This window comes from Bombus pyrosoma, linkage group LG4, assembly GCF_014825855.1.
Source record: "Bombus pyrosoma isolate SC7728 linkage group LG4, ASM1482585v1, whole genome shotgun sequence".
Lineage (NCBI taxonomy): Eukaryota > Metazoa > Arthropoda > Insecta > Hymenoptera > Apidae > Bombus > Bombus pyrosoma.
In genome coordinates, this window is record NC_057773.1 from 1148012 (window position 1) to 1170037 (window position 22026).

The 22026-nt window shown below is 39.2% G+C and overlaps 1 protein-coding gene across 6 annotated transcripts in view; it reads left to right on the forward strand.

Annotated features, from left to right (window-relative positions):
* The first annotated feature begins 6882 nt into the window (after positions 1-6882).
* LOC122566450 (gamma-aminobutyric acid type B receptor subunit 1) overlaps positions 6883-22026 on the forward strand; it is a 33628-nt gene continuing 18484 nt past the window's right edge. For 4 of the 6 annotated variants that reach the window (XM_043723672.1, XM_043723676.1, XM_043723677.1 and 1 more), the window contains exons 1-5: positions 6939-7905; positions 11544-13144; positions 20685-21002; positions 21329-21433; positions 21941-22006. In XM_043723672.1, coding sequence (XP_043579607.1) covers positions 11600-13144; positions 20685-21002; positions 21329-21433; positions 21941-22006 — 2034 coding nt within the window. In that variant the 5' untranslated portion in view covers positions 6939-7905; positions 11544-11599. Of the gene's footprint in view, positions 7906-11031; positions 11106-11543; positions 13145-20684; positions 21003-21328; positions 21434-21940; positions 22007-22026 lie in introns of those variants that run through there. The other 2 variants (XM_043723673.1, XM_043723675.1) reach the window with 2 other exon arrangements.

The following is a 22026-nucleotide window of genomic DNA, read 5'->3' on the forward strand; positions in this document are numbered from 1 at the left end:
TAATCACATTTCTTCTCTCGTGATCCCGGCAGTGTATGATTAAACTTAAAATTTCTGTCGATACAACGCTAATTCGAGTTCGGTGCAGATCAACTCGCAAATGAAATAAATTAAAGCGATCGTTCAATTTCTGAACCTGTATTGTCCGAAGAATTGAACGAAGCAGAGAAAAACCGATATTTCTTCGCTCTTAGTACGAAGAGTTATCAGTCAGTGAAGAGTGAATAAATACATTTTCCGAGGATAGTCTTCGTTATCAGAAATCCTTAGGTTGCTTCAGAGGAAGTATTCTTGTCGTTACAATACTGTTTCGGTGTTAGGCGCAAGCAAACCATGTGCACCACTATTTGCCGCTATCTACATCTAGCAGGCTCTAATTCACGCTATGTTTGATAAGCAATAAATTTACACCCCCCGTTCCCCGATTAAATCGGAGCAAAGAACGCGATCAACAAGTATAATATTCGCAGGTACGTGACCACGCGAGAGATTGCTTTCGGAATAGACGAAACGTTCAAAAATTGATCGGCCAGTTTCGATGCTTTTCTATTGTACATTGTATGCGTTTCAGTATCCTCTTGTCGTATCACATTTTTTCATACGATTGAATCAACTACGTACGAATGCAACCGATAAAGCTGCCCAAGTACTAGACGTAGTACTAGTTTTTACTCGGAATACACGACGCAATTTCAAGTTTTTCACGTTGGGATTGCCTGTTCCTATGTATCTAATCCTCGATCATACTAGTCGTTTCAAAAGTTCATGTGAATCGATAATACTGAGAAGATCTGAAAGGTCAGCCTGTTATGAAACAGAAGGATATAATTTAGAACCAGATAGCAGCATGGAATAATCAAGAACAATTTCATCCCGCCTGGAAGATGGCTTCTATTCGAAATAAATATAGACGGGGTTTTCATGGAAAATGTAGCTACTAATACGTAAAGCCTGAAACCAAAGTAAAACGAGGAGACTTTCACGTGAAACCATCATGTTTACATAGCAGGTGGGCCAATCGAGTGAATTATTCGATGTCACCGTAGATTTCACTGACTCGTGCCTTGGTTAACCGTTCTACTTTGAGAAATTTCATAAAAGGTGCGCTACGGAAAGAAATATCTGTTCCAAAACTGAAATGCGTTGTAAGATAATTAAAACGAAATCCACCTAAATCGATAGTTATGAGCAATGATTATTCATATCAGGTTTCAAAGACTCCGATCACACGCTACGATTTTTTAACTCGGTAGTGGGTCGTTTCTATCAGGCTTCAAACATAAAGAGAAATTGGAAAATGGGACCGGCTTTGATCTGTCGCTGTGCTATCTTAAAAGAATTCATCTTCTCGTTGATTTGATTTCCGCAACTGTTGGAACGATACGCACGGTAAAGAAAAGATACTTGAAATTATCATATGAATCTGAAACTACATTTTCTAATGAAATATAAATTACAAAGTTCGTTCAATGTCAATGTATCTTTAATCAAATAACGCTTAATAAGAAAATATCCGCTCGAAATTACTGGAACGAAAGAATATTAGAAAACGAACGAGTATTTCCTTTTTCAAAACAGCACAAAAGTACATTGGACAGCGAATGAGGATGATGAATGTGTGCCATTTAGGCTTGATTGTGCACTGAAAAAACTGAGTTTTCCGAAAACAAAAAATAGCAGGTAATCCATAAATGTACAATGTATTGTGGCCTCCTCGTTATAGCGAAGTTGGCACGAAGAGGATCGTTGCAGCGTTTTAGGAATATTTATACGTAGATATACACTAGACTTGTATACGCTAGATTTTTTATCGTATCTTTCCACTTCCCATTACGAAACACACTCAGCACTTAAAGATGGCGAAATTTCGAGCACGTTGTAAGTCGTACGTATGTATCTTTGATTTTATGTACCTTTTATGGATAAGTGGTACAAAGAGTTTCTGAAAAGCTGAACACATACAAAGAGCACTTTCATCTTGGTCGATTCTCGATCACTCGTGTCTGCATTTCGAAGCGCAACCTTGGAGGGTCTCTTTCCGGAATGTTGCTTCAGCGCGATCGTCGTCGCAAATGAGTCCAACGAGAATTTCCTCGTCGGGCAAACGAGATTTACGCTAGAAAGGGACTTAATTGAAAGCAGAGCATTCCCTCTTCGTAACAACATTTTGTCGCCATGATTTATTTTTTTTTTTTTTATCAGACAAAAACAATATTCAATCTCGTAAGCTGCTGTTGACATTCCGCAGTGGAACAAGTATAATTTTCCCTAGCTGCTTTCATTAAGATTACTCGTTTCTTCCGTTTTACTTCTATCCGGAAGTACTGAGTGATTTTACACAAAAATAAAATAATGGAGATAAAAGAAAAATCGAGGTGAAAAGGTAATAGAATGGAACACAACCGAATCGAAATCGAAGAAAGTTGACACTGGATCGATGCTGCATCGCATGTGCTTTCCCTTCATAGCTACATATGTCGAACGTCCGAAAGGTCAGTGCGACACGGTCTGCAATACTGTAGCTTACACCTACAAACTGTTCAGAAATCACTTTGGAACTTGTAAGTAATTCGATTCAGCATTTCCGCAATAGCTCTCCCTAGTCGTTCCTAGCTTCTGTTATTATCGATTTTCTATTATCTATTCACAATCCAAATATTTATCGCTTCTTTATCTACGTATCAAATATTCTATCTGTGTACAATAATACTCTACCTATGTATGAAATTTCAACGAGGAGCGGAAAACATGAACTTTATTAATTACAACGACGCTTACAACGCTTCCAATTAATTATATGTTTTAAGGAGGAAAATTCATTAATACCGTCTTTACATTAATTGATGCTTCATTTTCTAAAGGAAGGGTCGTCTTTTATTCTTTTCCTCTCATTCTACTCTCCCCCTTTGTCGATTGTTTTTTTACTGATCGATTCTGTCGAGTTTTGTTAAATAGCATCGCATTGAAATGACAGTTCGCAGCATCTAGCAAAGTGTGTGAAATAAATGACGAGAAATTGCAATTCTGTAACTTCGGAATAGACGTAAGAAATATCTTAAAATTCAACGGATAAACTGATCTGTATCCCAGAGAGTTGCCGCATGTCCTCTAACATGGCAGACAAAACCGACAGCTGAGTTTTCTTCGCAACGCTGCTCGCAACAAGACGAGTAAACATTGTGTGACTAGACTGACTCTGTCATGGGATCATAGCAAGGACAGCCGACATCGTCTAATAAAGCGTACTGACTTCGCTGCAACGGAGCTTGCCGTCGTAGAATTTTTATCAGTAGATAAATTCAATTATGTCAGCGTCATTGGAAATTTGAAATATAGAACTGTATAATCAAGAGAAATATTTTTCTCCGCGATAGTATTTCATATTTAAACTTCCTGCGAATAGGGTCGATTTCAGTATTCTGACCAGCATTATAAAGAGGAAAAATAGAAAAATTTCTTGTATTTCTCACTATGCAACGAAAATGCTAGATTCGTGTCACGTATTAGGAAAATGTGCAAAGGACTCACACCGATCTTGGGCCCGATGCGCACGTGTGGCTTTTGTCGTTGTTGTCTCGCTACGATCGTCGATATCCTTCCTTTTTTCCCAGTCAAAAACAACTAAAACAAACATATGATCGCAGCGAGATCGCACCGACAAGAGTCACACGTCTGTACTTGGTCTAAAGGGATTTAACCTCTTAGGTACGATGCGCCACTATAGTGGCTTTCACGGATGTCATCTTACATTACGATGCGCCACTATAGTGGCTCACGCTACTGACACATTCGCTCACCGTTTCAACTAAATAATCTTTTTCATTTGTCTTGCTTCACACTTTTCTTGTCTTCGCAGCGTTTTATAACAGTGTTAACAATATACAGGCAGAATATATAGTCTTTTTTTTTGATACGCCAGTGTCAGATATCAATTGTTGCTTTTCGTTAAAATAAATATACCATTATTACATGCTCCTTTTAACATGCCGATCCGTATCCTTATAATTTTTTAAAATATTCAAGCTGAAAATGTCGCTTCAAAATAGAAAACCAAGAGCAATTTGAAAAACACTATCACGCTATGAGTGTGAAAATTGTGACGTGGGTCTATGTGTCATACCGTGCTTTAAAATATATCACACTAAATTGTATTATTAATTATTAAAGTAAATTATTGAAGTTGAAATGTATGCATCATATTTTTGAGAAAAATTATAATTTAATTATCAAAAACTACATTCCAACGTGCTTACGTAGAGAACAGCATTATCTTTAACACATTGCAGTGGTGTATCGTTTACGTGTAATTCGCGTCAAACTCTACCGTACAGAGAAACAGCCCCGCACAAAATTCAACCTTACCTAAGAGGTTAAAGGAAAAGAGGGAACGGATTTCGTGCGATATCGCTACTTCACTCTGACTCTGAATAGAATCCATTTCGCCATAGATTTCACCAACTTAGTTTGTCTGTATTCGTCTCGTTCTGCTCTTCGAAGAAACTAACGAGCAATATCCGTGAAGTTGGAGGAGGCCGCTCTTTTATGTGGTTGGGCAAAGGAAACTAAACGAACGCGCGAATCACGCGGCAATGTTTCGTACGGACAGTTCTCATTGTTAATCTCTTGGTAATTAAATAACAGCGAGAATCGAACGTCTTTCTCATGGATAGATGATGTGCATAAAACGGCAAAGCAAATTGCAGCAGCAAATTCTTCGCCGACGCCGACTACAAAGCCATTCTCTCCGGTGGTCCAACATCCTGTCTTGTATTCGATTCATTCTCCGGTGAACCCAAAGCAATCGCTCCGCACAATCCACGAAAATAAAAGGGACGCGTTCGTTCGATCAGCTGCCTATAACATGGAACACCTTGAAGACCTTGAAAGATCAACTCTTGGTGAAGTAACTCCCTTACAATAGAATAACTTGATCGGAACCGATTTGCATAAAATTTCACGAGGGTCCTTGCTCGTACGTGCCGCTATCGTGAAACTTCTTATAATTCATTAAAATCCATGTTTTGCCACCATATCCTTCAAGATCTCGCGTAATCAAGCGTTTTGAAATACGATGGAATTAAGTCTGCGACAAGAATTAGTACATCATGGTCTCCTTCCGAAATAAGACTTTAATTTGTCAATCAGGAGATAGATTAAAAATCTCGAATTTATAAAATGATAATCCAAACGTGGGAATGAAAATTTACCAAGACCTCGTCTCGATGATATTCATCTATAAGATGAAAAGTAAATTTCACACGTTCGAGACTATTTTTCTTTTCGAGCAAAAGAGTACATCGAAGATGTTTGAAGAGCAACGTTACGTACTTGAGACGAAATTTCAAATTGGGACTCGCGTAACGCGTTGTCATCGACAAAATTATTTTAAGTCGACCATAAAATAAATGACCAATTGAAACTGGTAAAGGTTGTTAGGGAGCATTGATAACTCGCTCCTAATATGGTTACATGCTTCGATAAGTCTGTCGCATATTTGCATGTTCGATTGCCAGAGAGACAACTGGAAATTATGTTCGCGGTTTCGAACAACGTAATTTATTTAAGCTACTTTCCCTCGAAGCAATCAATGCTCCCTCATTTGCATATGGATACACACTGATTCGCCTACTAAAAACATTATCGAATAGATATTTCGAAACTTGCTAGTTTGCGTTACTTTGCGCCTAGTAATTTGCCCGCATGGCTGGTTAACAAACACAACCATAGTTTCACGCTCGACTGAAATAATCGTAAGTTCGTTTAGACCAAACGGTGTTTCCAAAAAGATAAATCGTCGGATGATTTGTTGATCAAATTGAACGTGAATGTAACTTTTCGCTATAAAGATCCCTGTATACATTGAAACGTGTTACCATGCATATATGCATGCGGGCTTCGTGAAACCTATATGAGTTTCAGTTTACCTCCGCATTACCGATTCTTCTCAGCGTTCGTGTGATGCGAACGTTAAAACGTGTGATTCAAAACCTTTGATTATTTTCCAACTCCAGTATTATTATCAATAACAGGAGGCATATTGATTACAAAAAATAAAAACTTAAAAATTATAAAGAAATGTGTAAAACGATGGTTAATTAAGAAAATGAATGACGAAATGAGTGAATGAATCTAATGATTGTAGAAATTATTTGCGTTTTTAATATTCATTGGATAAAGTTCACCCGAGGATTGAAAAATAAAATATAATGATGAAAGTCTATTATAAATTATATTCGGTATCGATGTCGCTCTTTTACCCGTTGAAGCCTGCGTTGCAGTCGGGCCTTGCTCACCAACTAAGACGGGATTCTGATTCCTGCACCTATACTAATGCATCGATCGTGCGTTGCCTCTGATGTCGATTCGCTGACACCGAACTATATACATTGTAACAAGCATCATAAAACCTATGTGTCGACATATGCATCGCAACATGTTTCAATGTCTACAAGGGCCTTAAAATTAAGAGGGAAAGCCTTTGAGGTGACTATACCGATCGAAGCGTGACGTTGAAGTATTCTCGTACAAACTTCTTCCTGCAAGTCCGAGAGAAGTTTGAAAACGTCGGCGAAAAATAAGTTGGAAGCGAAGAATTTCAGTTTGCGAATGATGTTTCGAATCCCTGGTGTTCTTTTGCAACTAACACTGCTGCTGCTCCGGTAACCGTTGCTTTTCATAAATTATATTTCTCATGAAAAATATATAGAATGGTCTTTGAACGAAAGGAAACAATAAAGATTCATTGAGATGGCTGAATCGCAAAGTGAAATTCGAAAAAAATCAACGAGTAAATAGTCGTTTGATGAACGAAGTATATCTCTCCGTTCGAGGGAAAATGCAAGAGGAACGAGCGTCTGCGCATTACCAGGACAGGCTGTCACGAGAACTCCTGTAGGAGACGAGGCTCGCAGAATTCCACGGAGCCAACAGTGCGCGAACCGCCAGCACGCGACGCGGTTGCTCCGACGCGACACCTTCTGCGCTCATCGTCGCTACGGATTGCCTACGGTTAGGTTTTAATACGCTTCTGCACGCCATTCTGTCTTGCATCTTTCGCATTCATTCCACTTTCACTTTTCTTCCACCAAATTTCAAGAAGACATCTGATACGACTATTTTCGAAAAACAGCGCAGACAAAAGCAAGAGACAGAAGATACGAATGACTTGTGTTACGCTTGCAACTGGTTGTCCGTACGCCCTCGTATTTCTGCAACCCATTGTTTCTTTTTTATAATAGAGAGTTCGTCGTCGTTTGCAGCTTTATCGTACAAACGTAATAGTTCATAAGTAAATAACACAAAGACCGAATGCCCGGATATATCCCGGAGCAAGCGAGTAACCAGATTATACGGCGCTCGTTACCCATGAACAAAATGTCATCATGAGCTATCGTTGTTTCACAGTGCAACGCGAGAACGCACAGTGAATAAACGCGCAAAACGTATTTACAAAGTACACTTATGCGATGAAAGAAAAAACTCGATGACAGAAGCAAACAGGGTGGAAAAAAAGAGACTAATCGAGATATCTTTCTAATGGGAACTTGTTTGAAAGTTCGGGAGAAGTGCAGGTATTTTGGAAGGAAAAAAGGATACAAAAAAATGTCGATGAAAGAATCAATTTACGGGTCACGGTTCGAGTAAAGACTTGGTGGAAAGAAAGCAAACGGCGATAACTGCCTGTACAAAAACTGTATAACGATTATTAGTTATTGCAAGTATCATCTTAAAAGTGACATGTTTATCGAAGAAAATTCAAACAGATTGGTTCGAGTGTTATAAAGTTCAAAAGAAAGGAAAGAAACGCCTACGCAAAGATATTCGAAGAAAATCGATGTGGACGATTTCTTCAAATTCATTTCCAAGAAAAATGCGACGTTTGAAGCAATATTACGTGATTTTACGGTAATTCGTACTTCTTGATCCCTTTTATCCGACATAAATATCGTAAAAGCCTCTCGTCCCAACTTTTAGCGATATTTTTACGAGTATAGGAAACCCGTAGTTAATATCTCGATTAAAGAGTAAATTTTCACGATATTAAATTTGCCTAAAAAAGGGAGAATACCGGTATTATAAAAAAAAATTGTTCCTGTTGAATATCAACTTTCGAAAGTACCAGACCATTTGTGAAAACTACGTTGAAAGTTCCCCCATTTACGGCATTGTTTCGCTTATCTGCTTAAGAAAATATTCTAACTTTACGGTTTGCCGCTACGTACTTTTACGGAAAAAGTATTTATAAAGGTCAGAGAGGCTCTTTGATACTCCGTGCAACTTTAAGAAACTTTACGCGACCCCTAATCTCTGGTTTTACGCCACTTCCAAAATCTACATTATCTCCTTCGATAATGAAAAATAATTTGTTGTCGCTGTTTCAACCAGACTTTAATGATGGTGAAACAATTGTGTAAAAGTGTACATGAAAGTTCCGTAAATAAATAAACGGACCAAGTAGCAAACTCGCCCAAAAGAAGCTTTTAAGGCCGCAACGAACCTCCGTGTCTCCCCATTAATTCTAATAAATGCAATTGATTAAGTTGCATGTGACTCGGAAACATAGTGCTTTCCTCGTACCCGCTATGAACAAATACATCAAAATTTTTAAGTACGGCTAGCGACTGTTAACAAATTCGTTTGTTATTTCGGTCATTTCAATTTCACGACAACGTACATTATCGTCGAAACTTTCCTACTCCGTTGTGTAATTTCGCGTTTAAACGAAGGCGCACTTCGTCACTCTGTGAATCAGTCTCGCGATGGGTTGCGTTAACAAGTTTAAAAGTAATGAGACTTACTAAATTGAAATTCTTTAATGAAAGTGAAATTCCATGCTTTAATGCAGCTTTGTCACCCTGAATATACCTACATATCGGGGCCACTTCATGAATCTGTAACCGAGAGATTAGAGAGCTGCTATACGATAATAATTTACACGCAATTATGTTTGTCGACTTTCTACAATGTGGAAATTGTAGAAATGCCCACGCTTTGATGTTATAGATCATAATTCTCGTTCGCCGTTTTAGAAACAAGAAATTGCTACGGCATGAGAACTTTGCTAAAAATTAATGAACTTTTTTCTGCTCTAGCAGCAGAAAGTCTGCTTGCATTTTTCTTCGGGATTCTCTTTCGTTTTTTCGTTCCAAGTTTTCCTAGCCTCATTATTCGAAATGTATGGTATCTCGCGTTTGGTATTTGCGAGAAGAATAGGTACGTTTATCTCAGGATAATTTAAAAATTAAGAGAAACCATTCTGTGGAATACGCCGGTTTCTCGATTTTTCGTAATTCCCGTCCTCAAACAACAATTCATCATTAAGTTACATTTTTAAATCATCGCTCCGCAGTTCCTACTGTACATAGATTCGTACATAGATTCGTTTTCTACGAATAATGCTTAGACGTCGCTAAGGTGACGATCCCGGAACATCCGCCGCAAACGAACAGATCTCGCGAAACTGCCGTAAACGTGTGACGAACATGAACGAGATGAACGTAGTATTGAATTCGAGAGTAGTAATCCCTGTTCCGATACCCCGAGGGAATGGCATATTCTGTTTCCAGATACGCAAAAGCAATCATACGGCTCGTACGATCCATCAACAGCGTGCATCTTTTACTACAAACTTATTTCTGCTACAAATCTTAAAGAAGGCAAAGAAGGTTGCATAACTGATTAACTTTTTAAAACATTTTTCTTTACCGCTTCGGTTCATCCTCGCAGGAATTCTCGCACCATTAGCAAAAGAACTGATCTCGTGTTTGCACCTTCAGCCATAAACAAATTACCTCACCCATCTAACGATTATCATAGCGTTTTCTTAATGTCAGGGAGAAAGACTTTGGAGGCTATATTCCATGCTGTAACGAACAATTTAATGGGCAGCGAGTAATATATCGATAACAGTTGGAAACGTTACGCAACTCTCTCTACATGTACACGAAGTCATCTCTTTATTTGCTTCTCAGTTGCCCTTTACTTACCAACGTAACGCTACCATTAGTCTACATTTACGTTCTCTTTCTTTCATCTGTTCTTTGCAAGGAAACAGACCAAGCACAAAGAAGCTCGAGTTCATGTGGTGTGGTGTGGTAGGTCAGGGGGTCGAGAGGCCCACCATCTCTGCTTTAGACTTCGGAATCTCCACTCTTCTGACAACTGACTGCCTATCGAAAGTGTCACAGGTTATGTTGGTTTCGTTCTTTGCTCGATTCGAGCAGCCCGAAATAAACTGGGGGTAGGCGGGATTATATGAAACCGACCTGTAGAAAGTGCTGCCTTGCAGTCGATTCGATAAACCTGTCGATATTCGGGAAACACTACATATTTACTAGGCTCGATAGTTAGGCTAAGTCGCGAGATTCATTTACATTCTATTGTCGACGATACGGATTTAACGCGACGAAGATACTTGAAAAAGACGCGATTAAACGAAAGCTCTAGTGAATTTTTAATGCTTTTTCTTTCAAAAAAGAAAAGAGTTAAAATATCGAATTTAGGAACGTTATTGTCTAAGCGCTCCATTTTCTCAACATTTCCACGCACGTCAGGATGCGATTAGAGTTAGAAGATACTGTTTTCACTGATACTGATTTCGATGTTTACACATGCGTATGGTCTACCTTGTACAAACGTGATATGTACGTATATCTATGCATAGAAATTTGAAATTCGATTGACATTTTCATGTATAATAAAAAAAAAAAAAAACACTGAAAATAGCATGCAATAAAGCTGCATCAGTATCGCAGTTTAAAAAGCCACATTGGAGTGCGTAACAATGGCGGCCGTTACTCGCTATAGAAAGTCAATTACGTTAAAACTTCTAGAGGGAATCTTTGTTCGCTCGCAAGTGCAGTTTTACGTAACGCGAAGGGAAGCGAATAAACTAAATCCCATTGTTTAATCGCTATCATCGTTTACGCGTACTTAGCTTATTCGAAGAAGGTCAGAAGCTTCTCTAACACAACCATAAAAGGGTACTAGAGCTCATTAACATAACCTGTGCAATTGTGTGTGTATACGTGTTCCCGTTTCTGCGACATTACGTTAAGCAGACTGAGCGGACAGATTTTCTATCCGTGAAGCAGAAACAGCGTTTGGTACGATACTTCTCGATAAAAGTATATTTATTGTTGCTGAAGTTGACAGATGTTGGCAGTTTTGTACGGCGAATAGATTTGCTGGAATTTATTAATCGTAATAAAGGAGAAACAATAGACAGAAGTGGCAAACGATATCTCCCGTCCCTATAAATTCGATTAAGAAATAGAATAACCGCTACAACATTATTCCTTCCTTTTTGCAATGCTAATTGCCCGTTACCAAGTTCACACGATCACACGATCGACCTGGAATGATATATACATACACATACGCGTATAATGTATGCGAAAAATCTTCGTTAACAGACAAACCGACTAAACTGGAAATTTTCTGCATGATTTCAAAAACGGTTTAAAGCAACATATACATATTTACGAGAATATTAATTATACTATTCCGCATTGAGAATAAAGTACGTGTATGTTAATTTTCAGATGAGGACAAGCCGACAAAGGGCCCTGAGTCGTCGAAACAGCGACGGCGACTGATTATGACGCGCGTCCATACGCGCCGCGATTTCTCTCGTCTCCTCCTGCCATTCTCATCCTCTGAGACCTTTCACCTTTCTTGCAACCTAATCCTTCTCCTTCTCGGTCTTGCCTCTGTTCGTAGCGTTCTGCCGTGCAATGAAAAGGCGAGGTCTCAAAGTCATGATCTTACATCGTTTCCTTACCTCGTCGACACCGCGGGTAGAAAATATTCCCGAAGAGTTCCCGACGATCCTCGGGCATGGATACAGTATGGCTTGAACGAGTACGAAATTTCCGACTCATCGGATCAACCCGACGGGACAGGAGTTCACATCGATCGAATCTCACGAAGACGAACGAGTGCGTTAAAACGAGTTAACCACGTGACGAATAAGTTCGTCGCGTCATTCGGTAAAGATAATCGTGCGTATTTGCGCGACGACTCGCGGTTCGCTACGATCACGGCTGATATTGTGAACGGTTACTACGGCGAGTCTCGCAGGCGACACCAGAAGCGGAAGTTTCGACGGGAAAATGATATACTACTAGCCAATATCGACAACCAAATCGGTGGTACGACTTTGATGAACGGTGTAAGTTATCGCGATGAAAAACATATTGAGCTCAGAATGAAAAGGAACTTCGACCGGAAGCATAAATTGGAGAGGAAAATGAGAATGAACCTTCTTGGATTAGAAGAATCGTTTCACGATTGCGAAGAATACGGCGAGGAATTCACGGAGAACGACGACTCGAGATCTATCAGAAGAAATAGGTCTGACAAAGTCGCGGATAATTCCGAAGCGAAAAGAAACAATGGGACCGAGAATCCAGTTCATTCGATGAAAGTAAATGGCAATCTGTCACCGACTTCGAATGAGAGCAGCGAGGAGCCTTTTACGGGTTTCGAGGGCTCGCAGAAATTTCCTATAAAAGTCACGTACAAGCCGCCTATAGCAGCTCAAGTCGAAAAGTTTGATAGAAGGCACTTTGGTCCGCCTAAAATGGATATTCCCGAAACCACAATCGCGTCATATCCGTCGACCATGCCACCGGATCTACCGAAAAGTCCCGGCAGAGACGTCCTTCACCGACATCGTAAAGTCGATGAGAATACAGAGGAGGAACGAAGACAGGAGGCGGCCATCGACGAGCATGAGAAAGCCGACGACATCACGGATGATCGTTGGCTGCCCGGCGCATCGTCTGGTCGACGATCCTCCAATATAGCCAGCGGAAAGTCTTTCCCAGAAGAAAAGCACGTCTCCGCGTCTTCAACGTTTTCTCCGATGTTGACATCGCCTAGTGATAAGTATTCGATGAACGAGTCGCGTATCGACCAAGACACAGAAGAAATTGAAGAATCCAGTGTTACAGTGCCGAACGTGAAATCGTCCGAAAAGATAAACATAACTATCCTAGGTTTATTCGAGATGACACGAGGTTCTGAACCTAGACCGGAAGGAACTAGCGAGTTACAAGCAGCCAGATTAGCCGTTGAACGGGTCAACGAATTGAATGTCTTATCCAAGTTTCGTCTGCGTCTTATTCACAACGATACCAAGGTAAAAACAAAACATTTCTATTCTATCGGATATATTTTCCAAGAGTTCAACCAGCTACGCTTTATGTATTCACAGCCTTTTCTTTATGATGGAAAAATCGCGGGTAAAATATGGCGACAGCACGAAATACTTTACTTGCTAAGAAAGTTTCGTTATTTATATCCATCGCCGCTGATTCTCCAAAGAATACGCGCGTATCACGATTGTCGCGTGAAAAATGAATCGGTCATCGAAAAGACGACGCTTTCGACTATCTCGATGTAGCGTAACAATTTTTCTTCCAAAGAAATAATATTATGTGCATACATGAACATGTGTTCCATGCTGTTGAATCTCAAAGCTCTCGCGGTCCTAATAACTTCACGCTTTGTCCCGCGACAAAATGTTTTCAACAAACTCATCGAAATGTTGAACGCTATGTGGATCAAAATTTCACTTCCAAATTAGATCCGCATTAATTTGCAAATTATGTATGTTTAAAATTTCGGTTCTACTCCGTTTCTGCGGCCAGCCAGCGAAACTGTGGTTCGCGCAAAGGAAAATTCCATGACGTAACGAGAACTCGTATTAAACTGAAGTTAAACCGCGAGATAGCAACCCTGGCTTTTATTATTTTTTAACCGGACTACGCGCAACAACTGTCAAACTGTCTTCCACGATACCAAGTTTTGTTTTCCCCGTTTATATCAACTGACATTTTCCGTAGGCGCCGCTACGCGTTCCCGATAACCGCCGTGTAACAGGGATCGCTTCGTTGAAAAAAATGTAACTTTGTGGTGCGCAATTAAATCGCTAGACTTTGTTTAATCGGGACAATGCACACTTGTGTAGTTGTATTAGTCTTTGTATGGGAAAAACCGCTGTATTAAACTGTTACTTTCCGCAATAATTTCCGTTTATGCGCTATATCGTCCTCGTATAAACACTACCGATCATTTAAACGCGCACCTTTACGAAAAGTGAATCAACGAAACGAAACGAAACGAAGCTGCATGATTCACGCAACGTCACTTGCGCTTTTATTGCGTTTAAGTATGTAACTTCCGTGGTATATTGTGCGAGGGAATATTTCACGATTAAGCAGTCGGAAAGTGCGATGGAGAAGAAGGGAAGAATTACCTCAACATATAGAGAGTGATACTTTACCTATGAACTTTCATATAAACCAAATTAAGCATCTTTCTCTTCAGTTTATAAATCAGTTTATATTACTTTATATGGTACAAACAAAATACCGATCATTTTGCAACTTCGACGTTCGTGGTTCACCATTTTCTCTGTGAGACAAAGTCTCGTTACATACGAGCTCGGAGCATTACATAGCTTTTATGTGTCTTTGCTGAATTCACCGTGTGCATTCATCGGAGTGCGTCGTCAGACCGTTTTACGTTCTCTCTGTTTGCTGTGTGCGTACGAATACGAGAACCTCGATGAAAATGGGATTTAGAACAAGGAATGGCCGTAGGCCATTTGTAATTTAACCAATCCCACACTGGTAAAGTACTCGAAAGGTGGTCCTCTTCATCAAGGATTCGAGAAGATCTAAATTTTTTTTGCATACTATTCTCCACGTTTCCTTTCCGTTCTTCTCTTTCACTCTGTCCTTTTTAATTTGCATTAAACAAATGGTTACCAACGGAATATTCCCGTGTTGATCCTTGAAAATTCCCCGGTAATTTGTATGCGTTTTATGAAAATTTGTATAAGTGGTAATACAATAATAGTTTGTCCTCGTTTTTTTCCGATTCTCCGTAGCGCGAACTAGCATCGGTGTCGCGTAAAATAGAAGTTGTCCCTTCATAAGATGGAAAATAAGATTTTTGTTCCGACATTGAATGCAGCGCCAAAACCAACTAAAGCTTTATTTCATGGCAATTATCCAGAAACAGTGTTGGCTGTTCATATAAAATTTATATAACTATGTTAATAAATAAGGTAATACGTAGCTTCTTCAATCTTTTGGGGTCGAGTCGCGCTTCTTCTATTTCGAATTAATTATCAAATTATAATTCCGTATATCGTTATCAGCATTGTTGAACTAACCTGTGAAAAAAGAAAATACAAAAACGAGGTAGAGATTTTTGAAAACCTATGGCCTCACTTTGAAATTTATCGACAGCAATATTTTTGCTGTCGAACCAACTAAAGGCTTTTTGAAATCTCGCAAAGCGAGTTAACGTAGCGTAGACGCAAATGCGTGTTCAACGAAAGCACTTTTGTATTTATTCAAAGTACAAACACGCATATTGATTGAGTGCGCCTCGATAGAACCTATCTTCTATCATTTATTCTAGTTCATATTCTGAAAGATAGGACAGCTTTAAGCGGCTACTGTGCACGTTCTCTTCCAAAAGCTGTACCACATACCACCGAAGATTTTTGAAACTGTGTTGGAGGACGTAAATTATGGATATGTTCGATCCATTAAGCTATTTGTATTCTAGTACTAGTTTATTAAATAATCTTCAACTATATATCCCATGACCGGCTTGCTATAAATATAAATGAATAGGAAAACACTGGGAGTTAAATCGATCATATACACGATTCCGACGCGAAACCACATATATCGAACTACAATTATCGACATTGCCCCACAACCAATTGGAAAAACCAAAGAAAATCGATTATAATTAAAAAGGCGTAAAATAAAAAAAATCGTTTCTATACAGGTATTGCATCAATCGGTGAAGTATAAGACAATTAAAGGAACGCTATTATCTCGATTGACCTATCTGTACTTTTATTCTTAATTTTTTTTCTCTTTCGCTTTTCCTTCTTTTTCAATTCGTTTTGTATTCTCTTTCACTGCTCTTCGAATCGATCTGGCTATTAACTCGCAAGTTCATCGAAAATAAAAAGTTTCATTTGGAATAAATTTTCAAATTTATGCCGTGGACAATCTTAATACCTGAACTTCTCCCTGCCTCTTAATGAAGAAGCAATATACTAACCGTAACAAGCTTAAGCGCCATTAAGCTCCAAACAAAAAGCATCGTCTCACGAAACGTCTCCAAGACCGATTTTTTTCTCTTTATCGACGTAAGAGAAAGTCCGATAGAATTCGTATTTTCGTTTCATGCTTGGCTCACCTCAATTCTATTCTTCAAAAGAGCATAGACTACGATGTATGTAGGGAAAAATAGGGTCTGATTGAAAGATCAGTTGTTAGAAGGGTGACTTGAGGCGATAAAGGTAGATATCTCGAAGAACCTGCAGTGAATTTGAGGAAATCTCCGTTATACGTCCAAGTGAAAGAGGAAAGTCAATAATCGGACAACCACTTGTCAACTAATAATTCGATCGTTATTGGAAGTGCTTGAAACGTCCTCATCTTCGGGGTTTGTCGTTTCTTCATTGCACATTTTTATAATCACACAGCTCGATCGTAACCATCGATTAGACTTTTATCTTAAATATGAAACATTTAAATTTCCCAATGGCGGAACATATTCGCATAAAGCGTGTTGGTAAAAAACGACGTTGGGAAAAACTGTATCATGAAAGTAATATCACGTCTATACTACGATGATAATAAATAAGGTAGGATTAAATAAAAGTGCGATAAAAGTGGCGCCTTTCGAGTAGGATGTATTCCTTGTAAGAAAATTTTCTTACGTCTACCCGCGTAGCAGTGTTATTGGACCAGAACAATCACGGAAGAAAAGAACAGCAACGTTTGAGAAATAGCCACGAAAATAGAGATCAGCACTATGGATATAGATATATTCATTGAGCCAGTTCCTAAAAAATTCACAGACCATATATACCCGTCATTCCTGTACTCCATCATCTTCCACCACTCCCTTTTCTCGTCGAATGTATTGCTAAGGTTGCGATAGATCCGATACTTTTATCTGCCGTCGTCTCCTATTCATACAGTCTATTGATTGCGCGATCAGCCACGATAGTGACAAATGAAAGATATTTTATGGTATATCGCGTAATCATAAAAGGTAGACATTTTTTCACGATGAACTAGGTGAAAAACTTCGCCTATCGTCCAATTTTAACCATCGACTGGTTGTTCAATTTTTCGAGAAGGACTAATAGCGAACAATGAATGGGAACGATCCGGCAATTACGTGAATACGCGATGATTAACCACGTACACAGTAATTGGCTCGTCACGGATAGTTAACCGAGCAAAATCAAACGCGTCACACGAGTAGATATCGATAAAAATGTACAGATTCCATAGGTAATTTCTGTCGGGCCAATCTAATATGCATGGATATTGCAGTGTATCTAAAAGTTTTCAGCAAAAACGTAGCCAAAGCGGTTTTCAAACGAGAATTTAGTTTCAAAACAAGGCAAATGAGTTTAATGAAATGCGCGATTAAAAAATGGAGTTGCAGCATTGAACGCTTTATGAAAAATACCAAAAACTCGTATTTTTATTGAAATAAAATGTAGGTGATAAAATCATTCGGCACGTGAAATAATATTTTCTTGACGTGCGAAATGATCATTCGAAATTGGTATAGGAGTTATCGACATAAAACAGATTGAATAAGGTATTCGATTTCCTGTTGGAAAAGAAAGCATATTGGTAAATTCATAATGAAATACGCCGCTAATGAAAAACGACATATTTGCATATAAGTTATCGCCGAATAAAGATTTAATAAAAACTTAACAACATCTCCCTTCATACCTTCCATTAATTGCATAAGACGACGCAACGTTTAAAATATTAATTTAATCAAATCCTGCGCGAGAAACTTAAAAAGTGAGAGGAAACGTGAGTACCGAAGGATACAGTTTCATGATATTTGGAGTTGCAGTAACACTTAAGCTTGTGGACACGAAGTTGTGTCACCCCGTAATATAATGCTGCAGCGAAACAAAGTTATATGCTAGAACACAGAAACGTTAACCTTAGTATGAACTTAGTTCATTCAAGATTACGCTGTCAAAGCTTGTAAAACGTTTACATGCTGCATCATAAATCCGTATCACTGCGAGGCAAAATCTCTGAAAATTCAATAAAGACAGGCGGCAGATCAGGCCGAGTGCTCGAGCTGTCGTGGAACCTAAAAATTTTCCTCTTTTCAGAGAACAGAGTGCTTGCAACCGCGTCGACTCTAAATTGATATATCGCCGCGGCAGCGGAGTTAAAACAGACCTTATTTTCGCTTCGTGTACGAGACAGCTTTTAGATTAGTCCGATGTGTAAAGAAATATTTTGTTAAAGCTTGTACGCGACAAGTCGAGCAAGCTGTAGAATCTATCTTCATTTAACGCCACTTCGATGCTCCGTTCACCCTTAATTTGATAATGATAGTTTATCGAAGGTACAATGCAACAAGGTTTCTTACAAACTTTCTACAACCAGACGCTTTACGGCATACACGGTTGTCGTCTGTCAGAAACCACTAACGGAATAAAGTTCGACATAAGTAGTTACGTCCGATTATAACCCGAGTTCAAATTCTCCCGATTATACGCGGAACTTATATAAAGTCGTCTAAAATCGTATAATCCCATATACCACATATAACACTTAAAGTTGCAAAATTCTTAAACACGTAATGCTAATTTCTTTGCAGCAATGCTTTGACAGCCGAGGAAACTTTGTAGGTGTATCATACTTTTCATCGTTCGATATTGTTGGCGTTTCTTCCCTTCAGCGAGCAATACTATCTGCTTTGTGTCAACGTTTCACCGACAGGAAACAGATAACAGTAGCTGTTCTTTGTTAAATAAGCTCTACGTCATGGAAGATTCCTCGAGCTTACGCTTTCATTTGGCCGACTTACAATTTTGTCTTGAAATTCCCTTTTTCGCGAAGACATTCGGTGAAAACGAATCGCGCGTCATTTTTCACCCTGGATATTGCTCGATACATCGCTGCCACATTTTTTGCAGTTATTAAATTTTCTCCTTCAGTATAATGATCAAATAGGTCGCTTGTTTCGTATAGAGGTATGACATCCGATCAACAGATGCTAAATGCGTTTCAGCAATCAACAAAATTCTTCGAATTCTTTGTGTAGATCTATGATCTTGATCACATCATAAATTCGGATAGACTTCCTAATAAAAAGATATCCAGATCTGGCGTAATTTTCTCCGTCACCATTTTCATAGATCAACGTTTGGATTCCAAATGCAATGATTGTCTAAAACAAAACCGCGTCACGTGATCAAACATAAAAATACGTGATAACGTTGGAATTCGTCCGGCGTAAAATTATAGGTAGCTTTAATCGAGTTATTCTTTCCTTACAGATTGCTAAGGAATTTTTGAAATTTGTTGATCGTATATGAAGAAATGATTCTATGAATTCCCTGTGGTCGTGAATTCCGCAAAACTCTAGTCACGTTCCCATTGATTGCAATAAGAAAATTAAAAGAGAATGTCCGAGATTCCAATCATATCGATCAACGATCAATACAGTCGATTTTAGGTTAAAAATGTGAACCATTTAATTCAGTCCTATTAAACGCATCGTTGCGCAGTCGGCCTTTCATTGCGAAACTTTCACGGCGTTCTAGCGTTTATATGTATATCGGATCAAGGTAGAGGCACGCGAGCTTGTGACCTGTGCCGCGATGTTTGAACTCCTTTGTAAATTCCTCGAGGAAAGTTGCACCTCGAAACGTGGTGGCGTGGAATCTGTAATTTTAATCTCCTTGTCTGCTTCCTTTGAAACATTCTTTGTAACAGTATTTACAAGAAATATACACGATTTTTATAGAATCCGCACTTCTTCTACGTTTATACGTATCACGTTCATTTAAACGCAAAAGATTTGCAAGTAGCAAATACAACTTATATTCGTACCGAGCTTAAATATAATCAAGTTAAGCGTCACGAGACGTTCCTTGTGTGAATGTCGATGGTTGAGAATACGTCGGTAGCAATAAGGCGAACGCGACTTTTCTCCACAGTTGTTAACCAAATTTCTATTTTCTCGAAGAAAACCGTCTCGCCTTACCCGTCTAAGACGTACCGCAACGATTCGAAATCGAATAAAAATACAACAACGTACGAGAAATTGAACTCGGAATCGAAGCTCATCTCGAAAATTCTGTATTTTCTTCCATCTCGGTATCTCACCGGATTGCACGGTATAAGGCAGACTCTTCAACTGTATGCGAGCTTTCGAGTCCGCCCTAGTCACCCTCTCGCGTTGAATAATTGCTCGTTAAGGCTCACCGGTCCGTCTTCTCTCACCTCACCTTCATTACAGACGTATACACGCACATGTACATCAATCTAGCCGAAGTCCTTGCGATCCTTTTCTTCTTTTTCTTGCCTCTCGTTACATGGCGCCTCATAATTGCTTACTTTCTATGCGAAACACGTCTTTCTTTCTCCACCGATTCCACAAACGGGTTTGTTTCACGACGTCACGTCGTTGACGCCTTTCATAAATCATAATTTCGTATTTGTTTTGTGATACCATAGTTGCGACGGAATAAATGCACCGGTTTATCAAAATATCGTAATATCAAACGAATTGCACAACGCGTTGAATTTATAACAGGCGCGTTGTAATATCGTACTGATGTCCCTTTTTTACTTTTTTAGTGCGACTCCGGGGTGGCGGTTGATAGATTCTTCCATGCTCTCTACTCGGCAAAGAAGAACGATTTAATACCGTTGTTACTGGGCACTGCTTGCTCCGAGGTCACAGAAACATTAGCCAAAATCGTACCATACTGGAACGTGATACAAGTCTCCTTTGGATCCACCGCACCTGCTCTCTCGGATTCCACCGAATTTCCGCTTTTCCTACGAACCGTAGCGCCGGATTCAAGTCACAACTCTGCCAGGATAGCACTCATCAAACATTTTGGGTGGGACACTGTTACCGCTCTCTCGCAAACTGGTGACATGTATTCTCTGGTAAGCACATGAGTCGATGTAGCATTCAACAAGGAAGTTTAATCAAAGATACACGCCGTTCCAGCTTCTCGAGTACCTATGTGTTTAGTTTAATAGATTGCCATTGCGCCACTCAAAATTCCCATGTGACGAACAGTGTGTAAACTAGCTATTAAACTTTAGTCCCTTCGACAGAGCACGTTAAAATAAAGGGTTTACTTATGATGAAATACGAGTTTAATAAGAAAAATCTACTACATTTGTCTCTAAATGATACAAGCAATGTACAACTTTAACATTTGCCTCCTTTGCTGCAAGGACGTTGCAGTATCGCTTTTTCGTTTCAGGCTGTGAACGATCTAGTCACGGAACTGGAGCAAGCGAATATTACGTGCACCGCTACTATCACCTTCGCAGAAAACGATTACAAGGAACAGCTGCAAACTTTAAAAGTAAGGCACGCTTAGACTTAAACCTCATTGAATTCTTTTCACCGAATATGCTAGAGATTCGTGGCTGCCCGACGTGGTATACAGTTATGATGTATAGTTGCGTTTAGTTGCTACGATTGCAACTCTATCTTTGCGTTGGAAATCTTTTCACATTTACTTTACCTTTTAGAATACGAGACACATACAAGTAATTTTAAATTTGTTAAAAAGCGTATAATTTCAATGTGAGCATTTAACAGTTGACCGTTTCAAAATTAATATCAGACGCTACAATGCACGGCAAAATTCTCCGGAAAAACTATTTATCGTACATTAGAGCGTATCAGGCCGTGTCGAGCAAGACGAATAATTCGATTAACCGCGATGCTCCGTGCGTCTTTAATCACACTTTATAACTAATTGCTTGTCCGCCCTAATACGATAAAGTTGCATGAAAGATGCGGTGCTTGAGACGAACGCGGAAGAGAATAATCCCCCTTGTTGAAATGCAATTTTATTCGATTACAGGAGTTGGACACACGAATCATCATCGGCAGTTTTTCACCACAACTGGCGCCACGTGTTTTCTGCGAGGTAAACCTTCGACAGAAACT